This window comes from Bombus vancouverensis, chromosome 7 (assembly GCF_051014615.1).
Source record: "Bombus vancouverensis nearcticus chromosome 7, iyBomVanc1_principal, whole genome shotgun sequence".
NCBI lineage: Eukaryota > Metazoa > Arthropoda > Insecta > Hymenoptera > Apidae > Bombus > Bombus vancouverensis.
This window is the reverse complement of record NC_134917.1, coordinates 15,310,646-15,337,015: the sequence shown is the minus strand read 5'-3', so window position 1 is coordinate 15,337,015 and position 26,370 is coordinate 15,310,646. Positions and strand designations below refer to the sequence as shown.

General features: G+C 43.9%; 1 protein-coding gene across 2 annotated transcripts in view; it reads right to left on the bottom strand.

The window, feature by feature from the left end:
• The window catches only part of LOC117157882 (lachesin), a 272,842-nt gene that overhangs the window by 5,641 nt on the left and 240,831 nt on the right, over positions 1-26,370 (bottom strand). For both annotated transcript variants that reach the window (XM_033336207.2, XM_076619842.1), the window contains one exon: positions 25,799-25,954. In XM_033336207.2, the coding sequence (XP_033192098.1) occupies positions 25,799-25,954 (156 nt within the window). The remainder of the gene's footprint in view (positions 1-25,798; positions 25,955-26,370) is intronic.

Here is a 26,370-nt window from a genome sequence, read left to right as displayed (position 1 = left end):
CCTCTCTACTGGCTCCTCTTTTTCGTAAGATTTTTATTTACATGGCCGCTCGCCGTCTGATTTATCGTTGATCTGCATCACGTTTTCCATGCGGCGCACTGTATTCTCGCTACGCCGGCGCGAATCTAGCTGGAAGTTTTGCGTCTGCAAATATATTGGCCGTTCCATCGTGGCTCGGGGTAGATTGTTGAAAAAGAGGCGAACGAGAGAGAAGCAGAGGGACGGAGGGGAGAGGCATACGCGTGGAAAGAGGGACAGATGCGAGAAGGGAACAAAGAAACGGGACAAACAGACGAAACGAGAAGCACAAAGAGGCGAAATGAGAAAGGCACCGGGTTCGGAGTGGAAAAATAAAACGAAGTAGGAGGGAGGCAGAAGAGCGAAAACGTTGGAGGAGAAATGGATAGAGAGAGGGTGGAAGGGTATAAAGAGACGAATAAACGAAGAAGGAAAGAGGGAGTAAGGAGAGGATAGAGAAAAGAAGAAAGGGAGAGAAGAGAGAGAATGAAGAGGAAGAAGGAAGAGGAAAGAGGGGACCGTGCGGCGTTCTTATCGCGGATACGGACTGACGTAACGGATTACTCGCTATCGCGACCAATATGTCAGACGGTAAGAAGGACGAGGAGTCAAGCATTATATCGCGAAATAAAATGGCCCGTGGCGCGTGTCCGTGACCGGGGCACATTCTGAAATATCGTCGGTCACTGGACTGGAACGCAGATATAGGTATTATTATTGACACTTTGCTTCTGGCTGAATTATGTATTTTTCATAGAGCATGTCGGACAGCGTCGTTCGCAAATGCAAAGTAACAAGCTTGCCGACGACCAGGCAAGACCACCATCATCGACGATGACGACGACGACGACGACGACGACGACGTAAACTCGATGCACCTAGCTGAGATAGAGAGACGACGTCGCTTGGAAGATTCTCGCTAAATCGGAAAACGCCACCGTGAATTTTAATGCCGAGCTACGATATCGACAGCCGTCGATACGAAGAACGAGTGTCTGATCGAACAATGAGACCGGGCGTGTTTATTACCACGATTATTACCATCCTCTGATTTCAGTTAACTTGACGTTAATTGCTCAATTGTATTCCCTTTCTACGATATTATTACTTTTCAAATATCGATTATACGATTTATTTGTCTCTTCGTGGAAGCCACGACATTTTCTCTTTGACTCGTGTAATATCCAGTTCGATTCCGTGTTACGTAGTTCTCGAAGATACTTCTTCCAGACTTTCGAAGATACCCGAACTACTCTAATTCAAGTAGCAACTTTGCTCCTGGCTCTACAACTTCGACAATTTTTAGTCCATTTCTTTTCTGGAACGTCATCCTCGTTAAATTCATTTCCCATTGTAAAACGGATACTTTTGACATTCGCGTGATAGATACGTTTCTACACTAAGGCGGTCGAAAAAGCTAAAACTTCTCCCCAGAGAGATTTCAATATTTCTCTTGCACGATACGCAGGGACGTTTCAATATTGGTATTTCATACGCGTTACCCTTCATTCGGTTGCACGGCGACGATCGAAGATTCATGGCGGAATTATTCATGGAAAAAAGCAAATTGGCCGCGTGTGGGTTGATGCGATTTCGCGGTGCTTTTTCGAAGCCACTGGAAGTTACGTCGCGAAGAATCTCGGTTAATCCGGGTGCATGCCGGTGAATTTTAATGTAACGTCTCGATATCGACAGGTGTCGCGCTGGCGAAGCCGTGAAATTTTTCGATGACACCCCGGCGTCCGCGTAGATTTATCATCATCGGCCTCGATCCATTTCTGTTCCCCTTCTGTTTCCTTTCTGGCTAAAAGTTCGCCAATTCAAAGCCAATCGAAATCCTTCGCGAACGGTTAATGTTTGTCGTTATGTCGATACGTCAGTTCTTTTTCACGACCATTGTCTCTAAACGTCACTTAATACCGCGTTAACTTCTTCTTTCGCGATATTTCTACGTCAAACCGATCGAAGGTGAAACTGAAACTTTCGAATTCTATTTCCTCTCGTTTTTTTTTATCCATTCTTTTCTCTTTTCCTCGAAAATCCATCGTAACCGACGAAATTCGTTGGATGTTTGAAACGTTGAAAGGGAACGGTACAAAACGAGGGGGTAAAAAGTGGATTAGCCGAGTCATCGATTTTCGTAACGTCCGCTCCTATCTCGCGTTCCGTTTTTGCGATCCATTAAAACGACGCTCGAACTTCCTTATCGCTAATTTAATCAACGATAAGGGAAACTTTGGTCGCCTAACGTAACGCCAGTGGCAAACATTTTTATCGGCCGACACCAGTTCGCTTTTTCGTCCTGCCCTCGCTCTTTTTCCTTCCTTTTTTCTTTCGCCTAACGAAAACTTACAACCACACACCACTGAACGAACGAATTTTATTTCTTTACTCCCAGTATACCGGCGCGCATTCTACTGCATTTTTTCGCATCGATTACGATTTCAGTCGTAATTCAACATCGTATCGCTGCTGAAGTTAAACGATGAGATCTACGCGATTAATCTTCGAATAGAATAATCTCCGATCAAACAAAATGATTCTTCCGACGTTTTTCCAACGGAACATTTAGATAAGCGTTGTCAAGTATCACGGTACACGGACGATCTCGTGTAGAAAAATGAGGTGAGAGGTGATTCTTTTTCCTTCCGGCACGTCGGAAGGGAGGGGTTGCGCGATGAGCTTATAGCGGCGATCGTATCGAGACATAAGCCGTACTGATTTACGATCTAACGTACCACCGGAAATCTACGTACGTCGTTCACCATCCAGTTGCAATTTATATTTCGTTGCAACGTAAATAGCGTATAGTACGCATATCGGACGTCATAACGCGGTGAATTTGCGAAAATCAAACGCGACGTTAACGGAAAGGCAGCCTCGTCGAGGTTTTCCCTTCTATCTTTTTCTTTCTCTTAGAAGATGGCCGCGGTGCCGTCAGCTTTAAGAGACAAGACGAGGCCAGTTATAGCGTTGTAAATCGATGGGCGGGGGAAATGAGGTCGAAGGGAATAAGAAGGTTATCGAGTTATCGGTTATATATCGGCACCGGATAGATAGAGAGACAAGCGCAGGAGCATGAGAACGAGAAAGCAGGACGGAGGCGGCGCAGGGAGCGGATCTCTCCAAAGTGCTTCGGCACTTGTGGCACGTGCAATTTGCGACGTCTAAAGTTACTTCTAACGTGCTGTTGTTTTAATGGTCGCAGACTATCGGCAACGACTGAGTCAGCGGAATGTTCCGGTGACTCGTCGCGATGCAGGAAAATGCATCTCACGAACGGCAAGAATATGGAACTTCGGTTGCCGATTACGCAACTATGGGATGATTTAGGATAAACCGTGTCGTGGATTCGACGAGTGGCAGACAAAGAGGAATATCGAATTAGCAACGATGTCTTTTGTCACGCGATATTAATCGTTTTTATATCCACACGATATCAGCGGTAGATCAAATCGATGTACTACCATCATTTAGAACCACGATCTTTCCACAGTTAAAAAATCTCTCCACTAAGTAAAATGAGTTCTTAACGATAGAACTATCGAACTTCGATACGCACTTGCGCGATAGTCGGTACTAGTTTTGACAAAAGTACCTGTATTTTTTCCGTGATCGTAAAACTAGGCTAACAAACGTACTTCCATCAGGTAAAAAGCTATTTCTCAAAATTATGTTCTCGAGCTTGCAACCAGACGAAATTTATTATTCGTAAGTCAGGCGAACGCACGACAGACTTAAGAAGCATTAGAGTTATAATTCTGGATATTTCCTCTGGATAATTTATCCTCGCGCAAGAACACCGTTCTGCTCTTCGCCACGAAAGTGGCTTAAACAGTTGTGGACAGGAAGAAGCACGCGACAACACGAATGCCTGACGTTGTTACGGCATGTAGACATTCGTGATTCCGGTTGGTCGATGGTGCACTTAGGAACCAGACGTATTTCGATCGTCGTTTCTTCTTTCCGCTCTCGCCATGCCCCAAGGTGTCTTTAGTCTCTCAGCCGGAAAAGAACGAGATCAGAATCCACGTTTTTCACCCACGCGTATCACCCACGAATTCATTTATCAAGCCCATCCCCTTTCCACTGGTCTACTGTGTATATATGTCCGGGGCTAAACGTGGAATTTCTATAGGGGTTGCTTCGTCTTCGTCGACGTATACATTACGTATGTGAAGGGCAACAGATCCAGGAAGGCTCGAGAGACTAGAAGGCATCCTTCGTTGACCCTTTTATACCTCGCAAGGAAATTACCTGAACGAAGCGATGGTTGCTCGATCCTGTCTCTCCTTTTTCTTTTCCCTTTACACGGCCCGTTTACCACGTTTCCTCTGCCATGTCGGAGTATCCCTTTTATATTTATAGGCCGAGTTCACGCGCTATTTTTTCGTAGGAAACGAAAGGAATTCGAGCGAAACCGGGGGCCAGAAGCCCTATCGTTCTGTACGCGGGAAATATGACTCGCAAATTACGTCGCCGAGAAACGAGATTTTATTATCTGCGACGTGGATTTGGTCTCGGGAGTTCATTCGAGTCGCGCATTTTTCTCCATTCTCGTGGATCTATTTCTGTCTACGCGAATTTAGAAGAAAAAGGATGGCCCTTTGCTTTTTTATCTCCTTCCCTGTTAAAAAATGAACTTTTTCAGGGTAATATTCGACTCGATAGCGAGGAGGGTTTTTAGACGAGCATTCTGACGAAATACGGGCGCGCTTGAAATGCTCGGCGACACTCTGTATCTCATTTCGGGACAACTCGTGGCCGTCTACCGACGTACATATGTACTTCTACAAATTTTGTCCACCATAATTCGTGACAACGAAGACTAATAGCTCTACCGTTCGCTGGTTCATTTATCACGCGTGTACACGTGACTTAATGCACCGTTTGGACAGCATAAACACGGCACCGAGTTTCAGCAAGACCGATAGTTCGTAGACGTTAACGCTTTACAACAATTCTTTCCATCAACGATATTTTCCCATCTTCTTTTCAACATTTCTTTAATCGATCGCGTATTTTATCCCTATACAAGTCGATCTTATTACCTTTACATCCTCTTTCCTATTCGGCTTAAAATTTTCATCGATTTTCCATCGAACCACGCTCTGTCTGCTTCGATACACGAACCTAATCGCGAGTTAATTAACGCGCCATTCACGTTCAACGTACGTTCAAATTGGTACATACCTTCGTGTTTTGTATTATAACTTGTATATCGTAATTCCTTGTTTATCGTTGAAGTACAATCGTCAAGAGGCGAAACCGATCCTTACCATCTCTTCGATCAAGTAACAATTTTTATTTCCACCTTTTCGAGCATTCACAGAAGCGGAGATATCCAAGTCTCGAGTAAACTTTCGAGACATTCGATAACAATAATCCCTACCGTTAAATGGATCCAAATTCTATACCACGTTACTCCATTCTATCGAATCAGATTTGTAACTGTGCGTTCCAGCAAAGCTGCGCAAGACATCATTGGAGGATTATCGTGCAAAGGATCTACGCTATTCTAAATCGCGATAAACGGATGGTATAGAGATCAAAGACGGCAATATCCCGGGAACGAGCCACGGGAAACTCTGTCGGAAAACGAAACGTTGTTGTTTCCATTCGATAACACCCAATCGTCTAAGCTGATACGCGTCGTACCTGGAGGCTTCCAGTCAATAAGAACATGGCTTTCGTGCGATGCGACGAGAAGCCACTTCCTCTTTCCCTGACTACTGGCGCGCGCGCAAGCCCCGGGTGCCACGGAAAACGCTCGCGAGGCACATCGAAAAAGCGGAAGCCGTAAAATCGGCCAGAAACGTCGCTTCCCTTGATCGCCACTTCGCGGCGCGGTGAAACAGAGGGCTCGGCAAAAGGATTTCGAAGCGGAAGAAACGTTTTTCTCAGTCTGCCGGGGATAAACCGGGATTCTCCAGGGGAAAGTGGGACGAAACGAAACGAGGATGGGAATCGCGCGAGCGTCTCCACGCTCGTTTCACGCCGCGACTGTTCCCAGAGTGCACTCCTCGTGCGACGAACGGACACGAAGCCACTCGAGCCGCCCTTCCGGCGGAAGTTAAACGCGCGCCGCGTCCAAGAACGCCACCCGTGTCTTCCTCGGCCTCGGTGGCGACCGTTTTTTCGGCGAATTCGCAACAGAAAATTCAGCCGAGCGAATTTAGCTTGCCGCGCTTCCATGGACGGACCTTTTCACCGCGTCGAACGTTTCAGATTCATCCGAGAGTTCGTCTAAATGGCACAATATTTTTTAATATGCGTTTGAGATTGATATGAAACGTTCGACGCGCGATGGATCAGATCGAGACGGTCTAGTTTCGTATAGGATGGGATGACGATACGCACAGGGTGTCTCGTTTAAACTGAAAATGATTTTAACTCCTTGCTAAAAGGCCTCTGAAAGTCGCGTTAAAGTCATGTAACGGAGGAAGAAAAAAGGAGAGGAGAATATACCTATACCGGAGATAATTTCTCGTTAAAACGGCAGCAGCCGATATTTCGTTTCTCCTTTCTTAATCAGCTTTAATTGATCTACGACGAGCAGCGTTGTAAGATCTACCTCCAAGATTTTCCTTCAAATGCAACAAACACGACGATAGAATAACAGAATTTTCAACAATTAAGCTCTTCACAATCGTACATATACGCGTCTAATTCCCCTAACAATACCCTTCATTAATCCGAGTCTCGATTTTCAACCGTTGCAGCATTCATTGTTTCGTCAGAATATTCTCGTCGCAGGAGAAACATTTTACAGGGGGCGAGAGAATGAGATACAGAGAAATAGTGAAGAAGAGGGAGAGAAAGAGAGAGAGAGAGAGAGAGCGAGGGGGCAGCCGGGGATAAAGTCGAGTGGAGTTTTAGAAACGAGTGAAGCGTTCGCGAATGGAACATCTTCTGACGGCGTGCGGTGTTCTATATCCCCGATTTTTCGGTGAAACGTTTGACGATTTTACTCGGCTGCTGCCTTCGCAAACAGCCTCGTTTGCTCGTCGTTACGCCCTCATTGCTGTAACATAATTCCCGTTTGATGCGGAAAGAGGGGCCCCGAACGCGGGAGAGCCGCTTAATATCGCTCCACTGCGTTATATATTGCACACGCTGCGCAAATATACACGCGTATTACGGATGTCCTTTGTCGACGATAAGGCTCGCGCGAATTCCTTTTTAATCCTTCTTTTTTCCGTATGCGGCTCTGCTTCCAGCTCTGTTTCCTGGCCCATCGATCATCTTCCTTTTGCCCTTGCTGTTATATCGGTTCGAACTCGCTTCAAAATATTTCGTTTCTATATCTCTGTATTAATAATTAGAACTATCTATTAGATTGGCAACTATGTGATTGAGGATTTTGTAATTACCACCTAATGACAAAATCCGCGATTACTTAGTTGCTGACCCAATAAATGCGAGGACGATAAAGAAACGAATTCAATGAACGAATTAAAAACGCATCTTCTTTTGGTGCTGTGTATCGTTGACGACTTTTCCAATTGTGTGGGATAAATTATTTTAAAGTGTTACAATAGACGCAGAGTCAATGTACGAGCGGTAGCTGGTTTCGATTACTCGATCTTACGAGTTTTGTTCACTTTTTTCCTTTCGGCTGATGCGATCGATGGATGCGATAGTTTTCTTCCGATAACGAAAATTAGTGATCTTTGTTATAGTATGGGCGAAGCATACCGCTAACTATAAGTACGTATTAGGAAATCAGTTGATTTTTACAACTTTACCGCTTTTTACAACTCTTACTTTTCACTTATATCTATAATTTATGTTTTCCATAGTATGGAACATCATAGGAAATATAATTTGCTAGAGTTTCTCAATAAATATAACGTGTCCGAATGCTGGAAGCGTAGACGCATAAGTGGAAAATTAGATCTCACCGCGGTTAATTTCTAAAACTAATTTTCACCTGTGCAGATTACCAGACAGAGAAATGTTAAATTCATATATTCGCTCGTTCTCCCGACTTTGCGCTATGAATCGACGACCTGCCGTCTGTATAGCAAAATTTAGGTACCTACCACGACAATGACTCGCGAGCACACTGATCATCATCGTCATAAACGCACGCCGCATTGTAACGACGGATAGTTTCAGGATCGCGCAATACCACAAAGCTAATAAACCGTAACGTTCCGGCATTCATGAAAATTATCGATTAGATCAATCTCCATTATCTTTGACGCGGTATCAATTATCTCACTGAAAAGTGAAATTACAGGCACGGTATGTTCGTAATACGTTGGTAAGAAGCGTGTAGAAAAGAGAACAAATTCTACCGTAGACGAAAACGAGATTGCGAACTGATCCTTTGAATTTTCCAAAGAATCAAGGTAGAATGCGCGACGTAGATTCCGAGGTTTTTCTTTCCGCGCGCTCGGCTACCGGATTCGCGAGTAAAGACATTAGCATAGCGCTCGCTAGCTGGCAATTTAGTGCATTAGGCGCACGCTGCAGGACGGACAGAAGCGTAACGCTTGGCAGAAAACCGAGGGGAAGAGCAGTCTGGAAATGGGTGAACTGGGGAACAGAGGAAAAGTGGTCCGAAAAACCGACAACTGGAAAGGCCAAGTTGCGGAGGAAACGGAAGTGAAACAGGAAGCGACAGACCAGCCGGAACGAGGTGAAAAGGTTGGAGAATGAGGAAGATGGCAGGTAATGCGAGACAAGAAGAGCTCGGAGAATAGAAAAGGCTAGCCAGTATCAAAGAGTATATTAAAGCAATATTTTGTCAGCGTTGCTTTGTTTCTGCGAAGCTGGAGCGTTTAAGTGGAAAACTTGGTTATATAATAATATCCATACATATACATAGCTATGTAAATATTTTCTAAAAGTGTTCAAATACATTCGCGAGCCAGTGTATGTAGATCTTTATGAACAGCTGCATATACATTGCGTTAAATAGAAAGTTCGTTCCGTTTTTTAATAGCGAGATGCTACCGAGTTTAAACAATGGCCACTAACTTCGATTCAATTGGTCTAACCCGGTATCGTTGATCGATCGTCAGACAACTGTGGAGTGTAAAACAAGTACTTTTCGGAATATTTGTTTCTTGTTAGTCCGATACAATTTCGAACATGTTTCACCGAGACAACGCAAAACCAGGCGCGTCGATCTTCGCGCGACAAGAATTCCTACAACTTGAATGGAATGTTCCATTCCGTCTACGACATTCTCTCGATCACGCACGCTCAGACTATCGCTTATTCGACACAAAATTACCTCAACGATAAAATCTTCTTCTCTTTTGAAGACTGCGGAAACGAATTGGAACGTTTCTTGCTCGCGGAGGACTAAACAACGCCGATAGATGGGATAACAAAGTTAGCACAGAGGTGGCGAAAAGTCGACGAAAGGAACGGTGCATGTATCGATCAAAAAGAGGACACGTAAAGGAGAAAGTACGTCCTTCAGTTTGGTGGTAAAAATGAAACGATCTCGCCGTTCAATTCAATACATTTCACTCTTCGAGAGGTTTTGACAGTTCGTCGAGATACGCATCCAGTTTAACGATAGCGTAACGCGAACGTTGTGTAATTGACAGGTTCGGACGAGATTAAGCGATCGACAAGAACGTTGTATCGCACGACAAACCGGTATAAGCGGTTCTATAGCCAGAATGGGCAGCAGAATGGGAAAAGTGGGCAAACGAAAGGGCAAAGTGCCGCGTTGGAAGGTTACATCGGACTGTTAATATTTCATGAACTGGGCGTGACCCTGTGTAATTCTCTATAATTCAGAATCGCATGATGTTTCGTTGGTAGTGGATTGTAGGCCGACGAAGAGAACGGCTCGCTGGCAGCAGCGGTGTCCGCGCGCTGATAATCGATTTGCGAAATATTGAAATTCCGATTGCGCCGGCGATCACCGAAGTTTGTTAGCGTTATCTCGGTTTCCTTTTTGCCGTTGGCTAATGGGATTCCGAGCAATAACACGCGGCCCCCGTCGATTACCTGGCCGAAAATTGTTTATTTATCAGGGACCGCGAGCACGGTCCTGATCGACTCTGCTAACGACACGTAACCCCTCTCCGGCGAAACTTTAATTAATTCCCCTTTTAATTAATGCGCTGCTGTCTCTGATTTTTGGCTTTATTATGCATTATACGCTGCTGTCGAATTCCTCTCCGATGGCCAAACTTCACATACGATCCGTCGCGTGAAAAATATTTGCTCAACAGCAATTAGGACAATAAACACGCGTTACGCTCGCTGGCGATCGTCGAAACGACTTCGACCTACTTCGCTTTAGCTTTACGACTGACAAGATGACGATACGAGCTAATATATACTAATATACGATGTAACGTAATAATTGCAAATGCGTCGCTCGGCGTCTCGTAAAATCTGTCAACGTCAACGTCAACGTCAACGGAACGAGAGTATAAAAATCAATTAATAAGCGAAACCGTCATGTTTATGAAAAAATATGTTTCTGAAAGAGCGTGTGGTATCTCGATTCAAGTTTCATCGCTTCAGACCTCGATTCTTGCGTTAAAAAGGAGAAAGATAAAAAAATTGTGGAAATCGCAAAAAGAGCTTCGGGCCTTGGAGGAAAGGAGCAGAGAACGGGCGACGTTTAAGCTTTTCACGGTACGGAACGTCGTTATCAAGCCTGGTGACACGAAACTCGGAAAAGGTATCGTTTTCTCGCCGGGGGCGGCTTGGCGCCGCGAGCCGACTCGCCGCCAAGCGAAACTTTTTCATCAAATTTATCGAGGAACGCCTTAGGCTGTGCTTCTACGCTCCGTTGCGAACCTGTTCGGCGGTCAAAGTCTCTGAAACCTGGTGCCCGAAACCTGGCTCTGTTCTTTGCCCGCAGGTGTTAAACCACGAACTAGCAGCGTGTCCTCGCCGGTTTGTATCTCACTTTCGTCTCCATTTTCATTTCAATCCTCTAACTTGCCATATAGAACGAAACGTTAGCGTGTCCTTGTTTCATGAAAATCACTATATTACTTCCATGGAAATTAATTTGCTCGATCAATGTTACAATTCATCTTGCGAACGTTTCACGAACTTCTCAATTCAGTCTTCGCAGATTTTTTTTTGTTTCCCACGAGAATTACGTAATCTTGAAAGGAGTCGTAGATCTAATCGTAAAAAATGAAGAATTTTCATCCGATTATCGTCTATTCGAGACTGTAAGTGTTTATTGTGAAAATTCTCGAACATTTAAGAAACGCGAAGAAGACAACAACAAATTGTTCAACAACTTCAAATTACAAAAATAGAAGAAAATAAATCTGAATTCGTAGAATCTATCCAGAGTCAGGTATTATATTTTTCTTAATAATCTTAAGAAGGAAAAATACCAGTCGATTGTTTGGAAATTCATGAATTTCTTTCTCGCTACCTCCAACAAACAGTTCTTCCAGATAGCTTCCTTAAATATTCCGCAGGCGAGGTAGAAGCCAAAATCGTTGTCGTTACCGTAAACAGTCATTTGCCGACAGAACACAGGTCGGTGTAGCTCGATGTGTGGGTGACGAAATTTTACCGTAACTGTGAATTCAGAGCCTCGTCGTTTCCCAGCAAATCGACAAGTCTACGATACTATCGCGTAAAAAGCTTTACGCTATTGTTTCGCGTCTTCAATTAAATAACACCGTTCGTGCGATACTTGTAAACTCAGCAAAACAAATATCCATAACTTCGTATCCAGTTTCCAAGGCGCAAACAGCATCGTAGGATGAAAGCTCGTTGACTCGAAAACGAACCGACGATCAAACGTGCTGGAGCACGCGTTCTCCGACGAAACATCATCGTGTGAACGTTCAATTTCTGCTGTCGGAAGGCGGCATTTCCCCCGGCGTAACCGTTTCAAAGGAGCGGGATATTTCGAAATACCGAAAGAAGGTTCCAGGAAATTTCACAGGCGAAGGGCAATTTTCGCGAGGTGCCACACGTCCGGCATCGCGACCTTAAGAATCAAACTGTCGATATTGGCGCGGATATTCCTTTGACGAGGGAAGCCTCGTATTTGCGCGGTTATTATTCCAGAAAAGGCCAAAAATCAATCCCAGACGTTTCAGTGCGAACGTACGTTTTCCCGCTCGCCGTTTCAATATCCTTGCGTGCCGATTTTCTCCGCGTACTTCCTTTTGTATCGCGTTCATAGCTCGATAGAACAAGTCGAGAGCTCGACATTTGCAGACGATGGAAAGATCGAAATCGACCTTCTCGTTTTCCAGTCGCGACACTCGCGACCAGAGACGCGGCACATCGAGAACGAAACGCGAAGTTGCGTAGCACGGAGATGGAAAAGAAAATGCGGAGACGCAGGAGCGAAACGTCGGGGATGATGAAGTCGTCGTTTATACTTTATATCGTATGCATGAAATTTTTGGATCCCGAGAGTCGCCGTTATTGCGCCACAGGGAGGATACGATACGAGTCTCCGTGGAAGCTTACATTCTTTATGGATACGGATAGCAACGGGCCGCAGAAACCGCGATATATCCGCACACCGGGCGGGGCTTACATCGTGTTAAGCTCATGCCGCGCCGCTGCAAGGAAGCTTCGGAAACGTTTCTCGCCAGAGTTTTCCGCGGCAAGACGAATCGACCAAGAAGCAAGACGTATATTTCTGCCGTGAGCTCTTCTTTTCCCGCGAATCCGCGTCTCTCTGTGTCACAGCAACGTTATCCTACCAGGATACTTTATTCCCGCTTTTCTTACGAAAATATCATTTTGTGTATTCCTGATCTTGTAGAAATAGCGAAGCGTAGACACGTTTTTGTTCGTTACGTATACGATAAAATAATCATTCATCTACCTTAAGAATTCTTACTACGAGTCGATTTTTATTTAAACTTTGTCTCTTTGAATTCTCCCGACGAAATTTCTATGAGATTTTCAAGCGTCTCGATCTTAAAGATCTTACGCGTAATCGAATCTGCACGCCGCATCATTCATGCCAAATCTTCGCGTGTATTCTCTGAATCGATTCTTTCTTGCTATCAACTTTCCGGCACAGACATTCGTTCGACATCGAAATGAATTTTCACTTGGACAGTTTACGGAAGAAAATATCCACTATGGTTGCTGTTATAACGCAAGAACGAAAATGATAGAATCTCGTAGAAATTTCGTGGGAATGTACGATATCCAAAAGCTTCGACCTCGAAAAGCCAGGGCAAAGATATTCCTGCCAACAAAATGCTGTGCCATATATCGGTAAAAGTTTTCTCTTCGATTCTCAAGTGCCGTTAAGTTAAAAGCTCGAGGTCTGAAAGCAGTACAACCTTAACGCTTAGATCGCGATAAAATCCTCGGGTTACTTGTACTATAATTTGCCAGCTTTAATCTCCGAGGAAGATCCACTGGCGTAGATAAACGCGTTAGTACGTGGGTAAACAATAAATCGTCCAGATAAAAATCTACTCTGGAGGCGTGCTCGTCGCATGAAATATCAGAGAGAAACGAACAAGGGACGCGAGATTTGTCACTTAGCGTCACTTAGCGTTATTGGCTTCAGCCGGTACGCGCAAAAATTAACGCGTTTCGAGCATAATTGTTATAGTCGACTGTCTACGGAATACGCGGGTCGCTTTCGTTCTTCTTCTTTTCTTCGTTGGCACGCGACAGCAGTTTTTCCGCGTGCGCGACCTGTTTGCGAAACGAATTTTCCTCGACGCGACGCCCGGCGCGGCACGTTTTATCGCGCGAAAAATGAAGACGAAGGACAAGACCGAGCGACGCCCTGTTCTTTTTTCTCCGTTGTTAAACATAATTGCATAGAAAGCGAGCTTGTAACTCGAGGCGTTACAGACGGGATAACAGGAAACATTTGCCTTGCCGTTTTTGTCACCGGGACTTTGCCTGTGTTTCACGCGAAAAGAATGGCATGGCAACGGAAAAACAGAAAAGAGGAATAACGCATACCGTTGGATGACCAATTCTGCGCTCCACTTTGATCTACGATAAGTATCTTAATTGTAAGATATCGGAGTAAATTCTTCGACTGAGGCAAATTATGTGTATAATGGTACTTTCATAGATCTACCAAAGATTTCATCGAGAAATAACGAGAAGAACGCTTCTTTGGAATTTAAGAATATATACGAACGCTTTCTGTAGAAATTGCAAAAGATTCATTCTAAATTTATATCTATATTCAATCTTCTACTAATTGGAAATTAATTTTCCGAATATAGAAACGATTTTTATTAGCTGCGAATCTCTAGAACCTCCGCGTTCCAAACGTATCTATAGATTCTAGTGAAAGGACGATGGAAAGGCGGGGGTCCTGATCGAACGACCGTCGATTTGTTCCGCTTAATTCCTTCGAATGAACACCCTTGGTTTGAAACGGCTCGCGGAGAAAGTAGATAAATTTCAATCGTTATGGGCTTGGCGGAGTCGTCGCTTTTTAAAAAGCTTCTGGATAGGTCTATCGATGGCCGTGAGCAACAGGTGTATTCCGTGCTTCTTGCGCGTCATAGCGTGATAGACAGCGGTAAAAAAAGAAAGTTTCTGATAATGCTCGCCCCTTGGTTTCATCGATTATACCCTTGACTGAGTCGTATAACGTGTCGTTCAAGAAATGGACGTAGCGTAATGAATCACGACCGGTATAATGGTACTAATTAGCGTACGAGGTTATATTTTTTCAAACTTGCCACGAGAGGTTGTAAGCTCGCCGCTTTAAGTCTACACGATATTTTTCCATTTTCTCAGTTCCTTCTTTCCCAAAGCGTGTCTCGTATCTCGTCCTCTAAAATCAAATATACTTTACAGCTATACGTTGAAACTTTTTTAGTCATATCTCAACAGAAATATAGACGATATTTTCGATAATTGATCGAACCGGTTATCGCGTTCAGTTCGAAACGATTTTCCATCCCGTGGAATACCCATCTTCGGGTTTGTAACCCTATCGCGCAACAGGTACCGTTTTTCTCCTTTTCCCGTACGAATCTTGTTTGCCGGTCGGCGTCACCGTGATTGATGATCGATATCGAATAACTTGGAAATTTAATATCAACATTATGCCGGTGAAAAGCGGCAGCAGGCCGGAGATTCCTCGATTGAACGGCGATCTGGGGGATGATAAGCGATTCAATTTCACCGCAAACATCGTACTCCGCGTATCGTTTATTTCTAAACGATGCGTCAGCTTAGGAAATTCCAACGGGCGGAGAGTATGGTGCCCGCACGTGGAAAAATTGGTTCGTTGCGAGGGCAACGCCGGCCGAAACGTTTCAATTTCACGTGTTCGAGAACGTTGTCCAACAATTTAATCTGGCGAACGTATCACCGCTCGTCCATCACAGATCATTTTCATCCGGATTCGATAGGAATATACGCGAACGCGTTTATGCGCGGATTTCGCGCTCGTGCCGAAGGTTTCCACGGCTATAACCTGTATTTGCTCGACAAATTTGTGCCGGCGTTATTGTCGAACGTCGCGCGCCGTTACATACCAGCATTCTTTGTGAAAGGAACTCCCGCTTTGCCGGTTATTTTTTTCGATATTCTATCGATGCCACGTTACAGGTAGCAATTTTTAATTCGCTTTGTCCCTTCCTTTTTTACCTTTTGTTCCGTACAATACGAGCGATTTTTCGATACGCGCCACGTATCAACTATTGGAGGATGATAGAAGTGGAATCGACGAGAAAGTTGGTAGTTTCGCCGTGAAAATATCCGAGCTGGTTAATCGATGTTTATTTTGAAAGAAACACGGTGGCGAGCTGTCAGCTAATGGGCATTAGGCGGTCGCTAAGTCTTCGTGATTAACTTCTCAACGGTGGCGAGTTTATAAGCAGGCTGTAGTCCTTCGGGATACCGGGGGATTACCAACTACTCTGGTCACTCGAGTGCGCCGATCGGAAATCGCTTAGAGACCCTGGACTTTGTTACACGCTTGCTTGTGTGAAAGAACTTCGTTTGATGTTGTCGATCGATGTGTTCGATGGGAACGTCAATACACCGAACCAATTTTCAGGTCCAAAATGAACATAGAAAAAGTAATACATATTCTCTGAACGTTCGTCTGCAAGATTGCCAACGATTCTACAAGGGATGTACGATTTCTGATCTTCTCTGTATTTCACACTGACAGAGGCCTGATTTTTTTAAGCTTTCATTAAATTTCTATCTTCAAATCAGTCTTATAGTATCAGGAAAAATCGAACGAGTATCCTCAATTTTTCAAGCTTCTCGTTTTTTCTTACAATACAATCTATCTCGTACTTGATTAAATCCAATAATTTTTATCAAAAAAAATAACACGTCGAGGATCCGAAATTTGCTACCGTCTCGATAGAAGGAAAAAAAAAGACTGGAAAGGTGTACAGGGATAGGTAGATTAATAAGAAAATACGAAGGCCAAGGTAGGTAGTTTAGAAGCTGAAATATCCTTGGTTGGTGGAAGATTCAGGGAGCATCTTCCTCGGAGGAAGAAAGTCGTCTCTGAAGCTGCTGGCAGAAGATACAGCGGAAACGTGGTCCGCTTAACCAACACGCCTCAACTGTACTCCTTCTTATCCACGGAGACGTCTACGCGAAAGAAGAAGAAACGTGGATAGAGAATAACGCGGAGAACAGAGGGGAAAATGGGAAACAGACTGGCAACGAGAATGCATCTGGCTGTAACGCGGCGAGCTAGCTATTTACTGCTCGTCAGCCGGCGCGCCTTGGAACACCGAGCCCCGGAAATTGAGATTAAACGCTGCTGCTACCTAACAGATACACACGGACAGCCGGCACGGTGATCCTTGTTAACGTTACCATCGTGTCGAACGCTGGAAATTCAAGCCGACCGCGAGCAGCACGGATTTTCGTTGCAGACAGAACTCGAGATTCACGCGTCACGAATAGTCGACATTTTTCGGAGAATACGTTCGATCTTCGTTTGAAATAACTTTTTAAATAATTTGGTAGATCGACACTGAGATTAACGCAAGTTTTCGTTCACGGAGCGATTCGAGTTTCACGTTCCGCGAATAGCGGAAATGTCCGGAGAGTATGTTTCTTTTTTTTTAATGAAATTAATTTTTTCAGAATTTTTAGCATTGAGATTAATTTTTTGTTCAAGATACGGTTCGAGATTCGCGTGTCCTGAATGATGAAAATTTTCCCTAGAGTATCCGTATGATCTTTTTGATTACTTGGCTGGTTGGTTCAGAAATTAATAAAAATTTTCGTTCAAGAGAAACTGGAGATATATGCGCCGTGAACAGTGGAACGTTTTCAGAGACAACAAGTGAGATTTTTAGTGAAAATAGCTTTTTGAGTATTCGATACGTTGACTCCGAGGTAAATATAGATTTCCATTCAACACGTGATCCAAATTCACGTATCGTGGATAGTGGACATTTTCAAGGAAAAATACGTCCGATTTTTAACGAAAAAATTTGTTTGAAAATTGGATAGACTGGTTCACAGATCAATAGAGATTTTCAGTGTTTTTAACTGCGAATTTTCCTCTTTTTTTCAGGATCGTACGTTCTTCTTTCTTGTTTGTTTTTTTCCTTGGATAATTTTGCATATCGATTCAGTTTGTCACTTACATCTCACTCCCAGGTTTTTCAATTTCATCGCAAATGGAAAGCGGTGAAACTTCCGCGCCGGTTAAGCCGCGATCTGGGAAACAATTATATCTGTGACGTAGCGAACGTGAATTCGCGCGATGACATATAACCATTTGTAAAATTCTCAAATAAAATCTGCCGCGACCTGAATAGAGCCACAGGCCCGAGAAATCTGTTTGCGAACAAAGAGAACCGCATCAACTATCGCTATATTTTTCGTTTGCTTTTTTCGAATTTTTTCCCTCAAATTTTTGTTCTTTTTGAAGTCGTAGAGGCACGACGATTGACGGACGTAAAAAGTGCCGCGAGTTCAAACAATTCGTCATAAAATCACAGAATAAATAAATATACCTAACTCTCTATTACGAATATCCATCGAACATCCAGCCAATATCGAAACAGCCGCAATACCCGCGCTAGAAAAGTATCCAGAAACTCATGAAAATCGATAGAAATATAGCGCGGTGCTGTTTGTCGAGAGCATTAGCTGGTTATCGAGCTAGCTGTGAGTTCTTGGCGTATACGTTTCCGAGGCCAACCCCCAATCGGTGGAAACGGAACTCGAGTGCACGGAGGGAAGCGAGAAACGTTCTTTAAGAGGAAGAGAACACGCCAACGATGTCTGCCGGAGATAGTGGCTATAAGCGGTGCTGGTGAATTCAAGAAGATGCGATCACGAGGAAAACCACGATCAAAACTGCTGTTACGCGTTACGGCGTTCTGAGATTGCTCGAGACCTTGCTAACTGTGCCCCTTCAATTCTTCAGCATTCGTCCAAGTTTTATCGAAACGAGTATTTACAATTTGAATCGAAAATTCACCGATCACTACCGGTGTAACTAGATCTTGATCGTAACTTTTCTTTTATCTTCGCACGATATTAAACCTGTATTTTCGAATAATAATGCCGCAGGAATATTTGAAAATACCCGCTGCAAAGCTTCGTGGATCGAGAATGGTCCTCGTAACGATGTCAGTCGCGAGAACTCGCCGTTTGCACATTCTACCTCGGTCGGATACACCGACAGGCAGTTTTCTTAGGTGGAAACACCGAAGCAAGAAGATAGACCGGAAGTTTATCGTCGGTCAACCGATGTTAATGCTAAGAACGCGCGGGAAAATTGAGATTAGACTGAATTTCCGGGAAACGCGAGCGTGTTGGCGGCTACGTACACAGGGCCGTGGTTCTTGTTAGAGAGCTTCGTACTACTAAGTGTCCACGAAATTTCAAGGAGTCGAGGATGCCTGGCATGGTAGACATTAGCAGCATCAACCGCTCGTGAGATTACATTGCGTTCATAGATTAGATACGCCAGTATGCAGAACCGCTAATGCTTTTTGTTCGCGGCCCCGATACCACCTACGAAATAGGAATTTTCGAGATGCTGATGGAAATTGCTGCCAACTGTTCGCGCCATCGTAGAGACCGTCCATTTTCTCACATAAACGTGCTTTTCCCTCCTGCTATCCGGAGCTTAATTTCCGTTTCAAACACTTCTTAATTGCCTAATTAGATCTTAATAAGATAATCAACGAATAATACTCGTCCTGACTAATTCGAAATTACGGATCCCTTCATTAATGAGACGATCTCCAGAAACAGACATTTCCACGACATCGTCGTTTCTTCGTCTTGAAAAATAATATCATGTACTTTGTAATTTCATACAATATTCTCCGCGACACTCCTACGTGATCTTATTTCGCTGACCTGTTTTTTTTTCTCATTATAAACATAGCAACATGACTTCCTGCTTCGTGAATTATGGCACCTTCCAGTAGCGTCGTCGCTGCACAGCCACTGCAGTGATTTTGTGATAACGTTTCGATCGTTCAAGAGGAATCCAACGAAAGGAGATAGAAATTATCTACGAAATAGATTTTTAAAGGAAGAAGTACCGTCGTTCGAATAAGTCTTTATCGCGTTATTTAAAAGTGGTGTCTTTTCGTCCATTGTTTCCGAACCACTAACCTCCAAGTGGCGGAGTCTCGCGATACTCGTCGCACCTTTAATCCCGTTTTATGCAAGGAACGTTCGCGCCGTTAAATTGTCCAATCCGCAACAAGTTATTTAAAGTCCGCTTGCACGGAACGCCGCAATTAAAGTCTTCCTTGCAGGCTGCTTCGCGTGCACGACAGCGTTTTGCAACTAGACCGCCGATGATGTAACATCTTCCTCGTGGTTTTACTCGGTAATTTCTTATCGCTATTCTTTGCTTATACACACCCGACAATTTCAAAGATAAATCTACCGATCAATTATGTACGTTCCTCCATTGATCCTATGATCCTCTGTTTTCCTTCCGTGCTAACCATTATCATCCAATTCGTCTCTAATTCGCTTTGCGTCTTATACGATTCGTTAGCGGATACGATTGGACACGGCACAGTTCGTCTTATATTAATTTCGATATATTACGATAGATCGGTGGAACAGGAATGGCCTGAGGTATATAAGTAGCAAGAAGATTATATTCCGGTGTCTACTATTTTATGACATCGTACGATATCTTTATAATTATCATATTTTTAATACAGTGCTAAACGTGGAAGTTTTATATGAAAATTGGCCGATCGACAGCGTAAAATATCTTTAAATCTTGCTATCTCAACTTTTTTACTTCGTTTCCCAGAGACTTCATTACTCCGTTAAGTAGTACATCTCAAAGACTTCACCTTCGCCTGGATAAGTAGTACAGGTAAATGGATCTCGCGCCAAACGTCGAACTTCTTTCACCGCTCTTCCCGAACACTTCGTTACTCTGTTAAGTAGTACATCTCAAAGACTTCACTTTCGCTCGGACGAGTAGTACAAGTAAATGGATCCGGCGCCCAACGTCGAAACTAAAATTAGCAATTTTCGCCGGCACGCGCACGCGTTTCGGTGGCGAACTGTAACCTAAAAGCGTAACCCACTAGCAGGTGGCTGCGCCTCGGTTCCGCTACCCCTGGGATAATACTCGAGAGGGGTGTAGTTAATATTAACGGCGTGCTATAGAGGCGGCGCGTGTTGTTCCTACGTAATTTCCTACTAAACGTACTAAGGGATGCCCATGCATATTTCAAAACGCCACCTACGACACTCTCGACCCGTGCCTGTCTATCGGTGTGCCCGTGTCTTTGATGCTGCGAGAATTTCCAGACGCAGGCGGTGGCTTAGAAATGGATAAGTGGCTGTCGTTTAGCGTGCTCGCAGGTTACGTGCAAATGCATTGGAATTCTTCCGACAGGTGAATATCGATTATGACAAGGAACAAAGTAAATTGTCAAGAATAATCAGCTGTCCGTTTTTAACTGAATTTCATCGACGTGATAAATCTCGGTTCTAATAAGCCTATTGATCCCAACATTTACGAATACACAGATTACACGGCGCTACCAAATCTAGATGGTAGCGCGTATCGCTGATTGATCGAAGCGATTCTTCACGCTCACCGTCTATTATTAATTGCCGCGGTGTCTGACTACGCGCGGTATTATTTACCGCGACAAATTACAGCGTATTTTGTAGTATGTATAACAGTTTCATTCGAGCGAAGTACCTGCTGTTCTATTCTATTCCTCCTTTTCGTTTTTATTGTACTACATATTACCCGGAGTTTATTGAGAACTTTTAAGATTCTCTATGGGAGTAGCGAGTGCAGCGAGTATTCTTTTGCCCCGTAACGACGCAGTGTATGCAATTGTAACCGGTCGTAAGAAAGCCAGCGAAATCGCGCGTGTTGCCCGGGTAACGGCTGCCACGGCACGAACTTATTTCACTATTTTATTAGATCGGGCACTTATGGTCGTGCGGTAGAGAGAGGGTAACGACCATTGGCCGAGGGAAACGCATCGATGGAACGAGTTCGTCGTTTCGGCACGTGTAAAGGGAACCCGTTGAGAAGGTATCGTTGCACGTTTAATGTGTCGCATTGAATCGATCGACTGGAACGTCTCGCGTATATTTTTTACAAGACTCACGGTGCTACAGATTTGTCTCTATTCCTCCAAGAGAAAGGGGAAGAATAAAAATAAAAGGAACGAAATAAGGGAAGAAAAAGAAAATCTTTCTATTACACTCACAAAAGCGAGCACTTCAAGCTTGAAGTTTACATTCGCAGCGAAGATGGAGCATTTTATTCGTCAAACTCGCGTTACGACAGCAATTCTCATGGTAGTGTCGTACGTTCCAGTCGATCCTTCCGTTACGTTCGATTCCGTCTCGCTTTGCCAAAGAAATATCTCCGAGTTTACGCCCCTTTATCGAACTTTGTTCTGTCCGTGTTAGATTTTCCCACGTTTCACCAGTGTTAGATACGTCCGACAATCCCGGCCACACGCGGCCGGGTACGTGCTCGCTGACTTTCGTTCGAGCTTTCCGCGCGTGTTTGCCGCTTCTCGTCGCGGTGACATCGGTGCAGCGGCCACGGTGTCGCGTAAAATTCCGGACGCATTTTCCTTTGGGAACTTAGTCTAAACGCCGTACAATTGGTCACGTTCGGCCGCGGTGATCGGCTCCCACCGTACAGTAGAATGGGACCGTACGAGTCAGACTTTAGTTTGCATAGTGACAGACGAATCGGTTGCGAAACTGTTTGCCCCGGCTTTAACGACACTTTGAAACTCGTTGATGGACTATATCTTTACGTTGTCGCACGAAAATAATACGGTATGACGCTGTGTGTATGCAGTTAGATCATTAGACATCTTCCAATGTATCTTTTTTAATGCCGAAGCTGGCAAAGTGGACGAAATGACTGTTCTATAATTTCTCAGAGAAATAATTCTACGAATTTGACGCCGTGAAAATGAAATGTAACAGCTGATAAAGAATTTTCATTCGCTTTGTATTTATAAATTTGTATCTACGATACGAGTTTCACGCTTTAGTCAAGGCTGGTTCTATCGTTAAAAATGTTGACGCCATCTAAACTTAGAGTTGCGTTGTTTTTGTGCCATTCTGTGTATTACGATTCCTACCAAAGACAGTGTTTCTTGCAATTCCCAAGTGTACAAATTGAAAACGTTATAAAAGCTTAGGTAGAATATTCTTGATCGGACATTCCATTTCTCCTTTCCCGAAAATAAACCTATGTCATTTGCCTGTCAAATTGTTTCGTCGCTGAGGAGTCGAATCGATAGTGGTATTTTAATAAAAGATGAACGTCGCACGGGCGTTCGTTCGATCGTTATTTAAAATATCGCAGAGAAGGCAAACGGCGAATCGGGTGCTATTTCACGGCCGAAAGTTCGCGGATAATTGACAGATTCCCGGATAGACCTCCCGTTGATTTTTCTCCGGATCGGCTAAAACATTACCCCGTTAACGGTCGTTAATGAATGGAAATGAATGGGCATCAGTCGGCACGATGCTTCACCGGTGACACGAATCGCCACGTGATAACACCCTCGAGGATACTTTATGGCCGGTTTGCACCGAGCTATTTGTATCACGACAACGAAACGATAAATACTTCAACGAGGCCTGGTATTTACTTTTTCCCCAATACGGTTTCGCGAATGATTTTCGGTAGGAAAACCTCATTCGAAATATAGGTTGTCCGGAAAGTGTCTTTCCTTCGCAAACGTATTTTTTACAACAATGCACCTTCGTATAAACGCGAAACCAAGTCCGTGAAATCTCTCTTTTGTCTCGACAGAACAACATGGATCGTACGTAATTCGACAAAATAATATAAACCAAAAAACGTGCGTCTATTATTTCCTCATAAAACGAAAGAAACTTTTCGGACAACCTAATAGATTCTTTGAAGAGTTAAACGCGATTCATTTACAGCTTGAGTCGCGGACGTTTTAACGCACAGTCGTAGACAAATTTTCAAAACCGTTAAAGCTTCAATTTGCTACAGATTCTACGTTAATAATGCACAATTTTTTGCCTTTGTCAAAAAATTGTGATAAACGAGCCAGTCATATTTCCTACTTTCGCATTGGCGACGATAAATTTAACTGTTCGAATTTTATCGACATAACAATGGTAAATTCAGGTCTACAAATATTGATTTTGCACGAATATGGAAATCAGATTGCTGAAGCGCCAGATGATATTACGAAGACTACACGAATCGTGGTGAATCGAAAGCATCGTTCCATTCATCGGCTATTAAGATAAATATTGTGGCCGACATTGGTCATTAAGGGCTAAACGTCTTATTAAAGGTTTCATTCAGTCGATCCATGGTTCCGGTTTGAATTTAATGACGTTGCCATGGAATGGCTTCCCGGACCATTTCAGTGAAGCTCGTTATCCCGTTAACGATTCGAGTGGCCATTCATCTATTCTACGCTTCATCAAAACGACCTGATCGCAAACTACCGGTTTCTCCGCGGTGGTCCGTCAACATTCTAAACACGTCCTTTTAATTCGACTCTTTTTGCTATCTCGGATCGACAAATTTCACTTGAACATTTATCGTATACAAATTTTTACGTATTATCGTATGTATTATACGAAACATCTTGACGTTACATTATCAATGTAATGAGATATAACTGTCGTAATTATGAAAATGTATTAGGTCGTCCGGAAAGTGTCTTTCTTTTACAGACACGTCTTTTACAACGATGCATCTGTATGCAAACATTAAACCTTATACACGTATAATCGCGATTATCGGTTCTTGTTACAGTGCTAATCAAATTTCAAACTGTTTCGCATAACGCGTATAATAAATTCGAGACTGAAGCTTGAGTGTGGCGATGATATATCTGCAACGTGTTAGATTCCTCTTTTTAACATCTCAAGACGAATTTTATTAGATGGTTTCGGTTTGGAGGAACACGGCGGATAAACGCTGCTCGCATCGTCGTCTCATCGCGTATGAAGCGTATGAAGTGAAAGAGGAACAGGATAAATTCGACTTCGGCTATTTCGATGGAACAAGGCAAGGACAAGAGCTTTATAAAAAATTTACAGGTTGCACGAAGGAAGGGCAAATCTTTTCTGTCTCACCGAGAGAATTCTCGAAATTATACGCTACGCTGTCCGAATTACCCCGTACGTGATTACGTCGTTGCTACTTTCAAGACCGTAAAGAAGCCGGGTCGCGATCTTATTTGCGTAAATGAGAAAAGAGGATGAGTCGAAGAGGGCGACGAGACCAGGTATGCGGCTGTTTTCGCCTAGCCCGCGGCTGTTTTCCGCTCCACGCGCCCCTTAACGCATTAAATTCTTGTCTACGCAAGGATTCTTGTAAACACGCGATGCATTATGCAGCGCAAACAGGGTTACCCTTAAATTTCAAACGCGAGGATGAGTTTACAGCGAGCTGCTTTAGACTAAGACGCCTGATGTCTTACGTAAGCAGATATCTTGGGTCTGGAAACGAGGACAGTGCGATTTAACGAAATACACACGCGACATAACTAAAAATGTCGTGGTCGTTGTCGGCCGTTGACCGTGAAATTTAAATCAGCGTCTACGCCGTTCTATTTTTAAGCGTTCTACGTTTCAAAGAAGCTACGCGCAAACAAACCACTAGCATCGTTGAAAAAAAAAGAAAGGAACAAAACAAAATGTTTGCGAAGCTTGGCAATCGTAAGAGCGCAAAATATGGCAGCAAGATTTACTTTCATACGTTCTACCTTCTAAACATAAGATTACCGTAAACGGAGAATACCGCTATTTTCCTTGTACGGCGAGAAGGCAGCTTTAAAAGCACCGATAAACTTGTGCGTTACTCTTAAGGACGTTCTTTGGTCATCCGTAAAACGTTTGACAGCGATACTAAGGAAATTTTGTATATTTCTCGTACGACCGAACCTGGAAGACGCGTATATTCTTTCAGCTGCGCGAGCTCGAGTTCAACTTTCCTCCCCTGAAACTCGTGCCAGCGTGGTTATTCCACGAAACGGCACGAGTCTTCCTCGTTTCTTAATAGTTTCGAAGCAAACGGCGGAGTCTTATCGAAATCGAGTATCGAACGTTTCGGCAACAATCGTCGCGAATCAACCCCTTCCCGGCCCCAAGATCTGTCTTCCTTTCTATTACACGCGCGTTCCAATCAATTTAGCCTGTGCGCGTGGGATGCATTGGTGCAGAATATCGCGTAACAGAGAACAGCCTGGAAGACGCGCGGCGAATAAAAGGGTGGCGTGTTTGCGTGTATTTATGTGCGTGATGAATAAAATCGAAGGGAGTCAACACAGAGACACACGAGAAACGAAAGAAAGAGCGGGAGAGGGAGGGCCAGATGAGAGAATGCAAGCCTCACCTGTGCTCTGGCTACCACGTAGCTTCTGCTCTGGCCTCTCGACCCTCTCCTCGCTCGGGGGAGGCGGCCTCTCTGTCCTTTTCGTATAGTAGGGGTTGTACGAGGATGGCCACACGGTGGTCGGCCTTTTTGCTGGTGACGGCGTGCTCGGTCGTCCTGAAAATAGATTAGGACCTTTCTCATCTAACCCAGCCAACTCTCTTTCTCTCCCTCTCTTCCTCTCCGTTGCTTTCCTCTTTACGAAAACATGTTTCCCTTTTTTATTTATTTACTCGTCGTTTCTTTTTTTATTCCCCCGCTACTCTATCATTTCTTTTTCTTTCGTTTTCTAATTTTTGTTTCGCCTTTCTATCGTTTAATCGTCGTGGATCCGGTCCTCGTGCAACCATCGCACACCATACAAGACCCGGGCGAATTTCACGGCTAGAATCGTTGCAATCGGAACCGATCTCTTCCCGTTTCTTAATTGAATCCCGATCACAGCTGCGCGAGATCGTTGCGTAACCATAGGGACTTAATACGATGCGCGGTTAAGGAAACCATTTAATTCGTTTTTTCTATTCGACCGATTA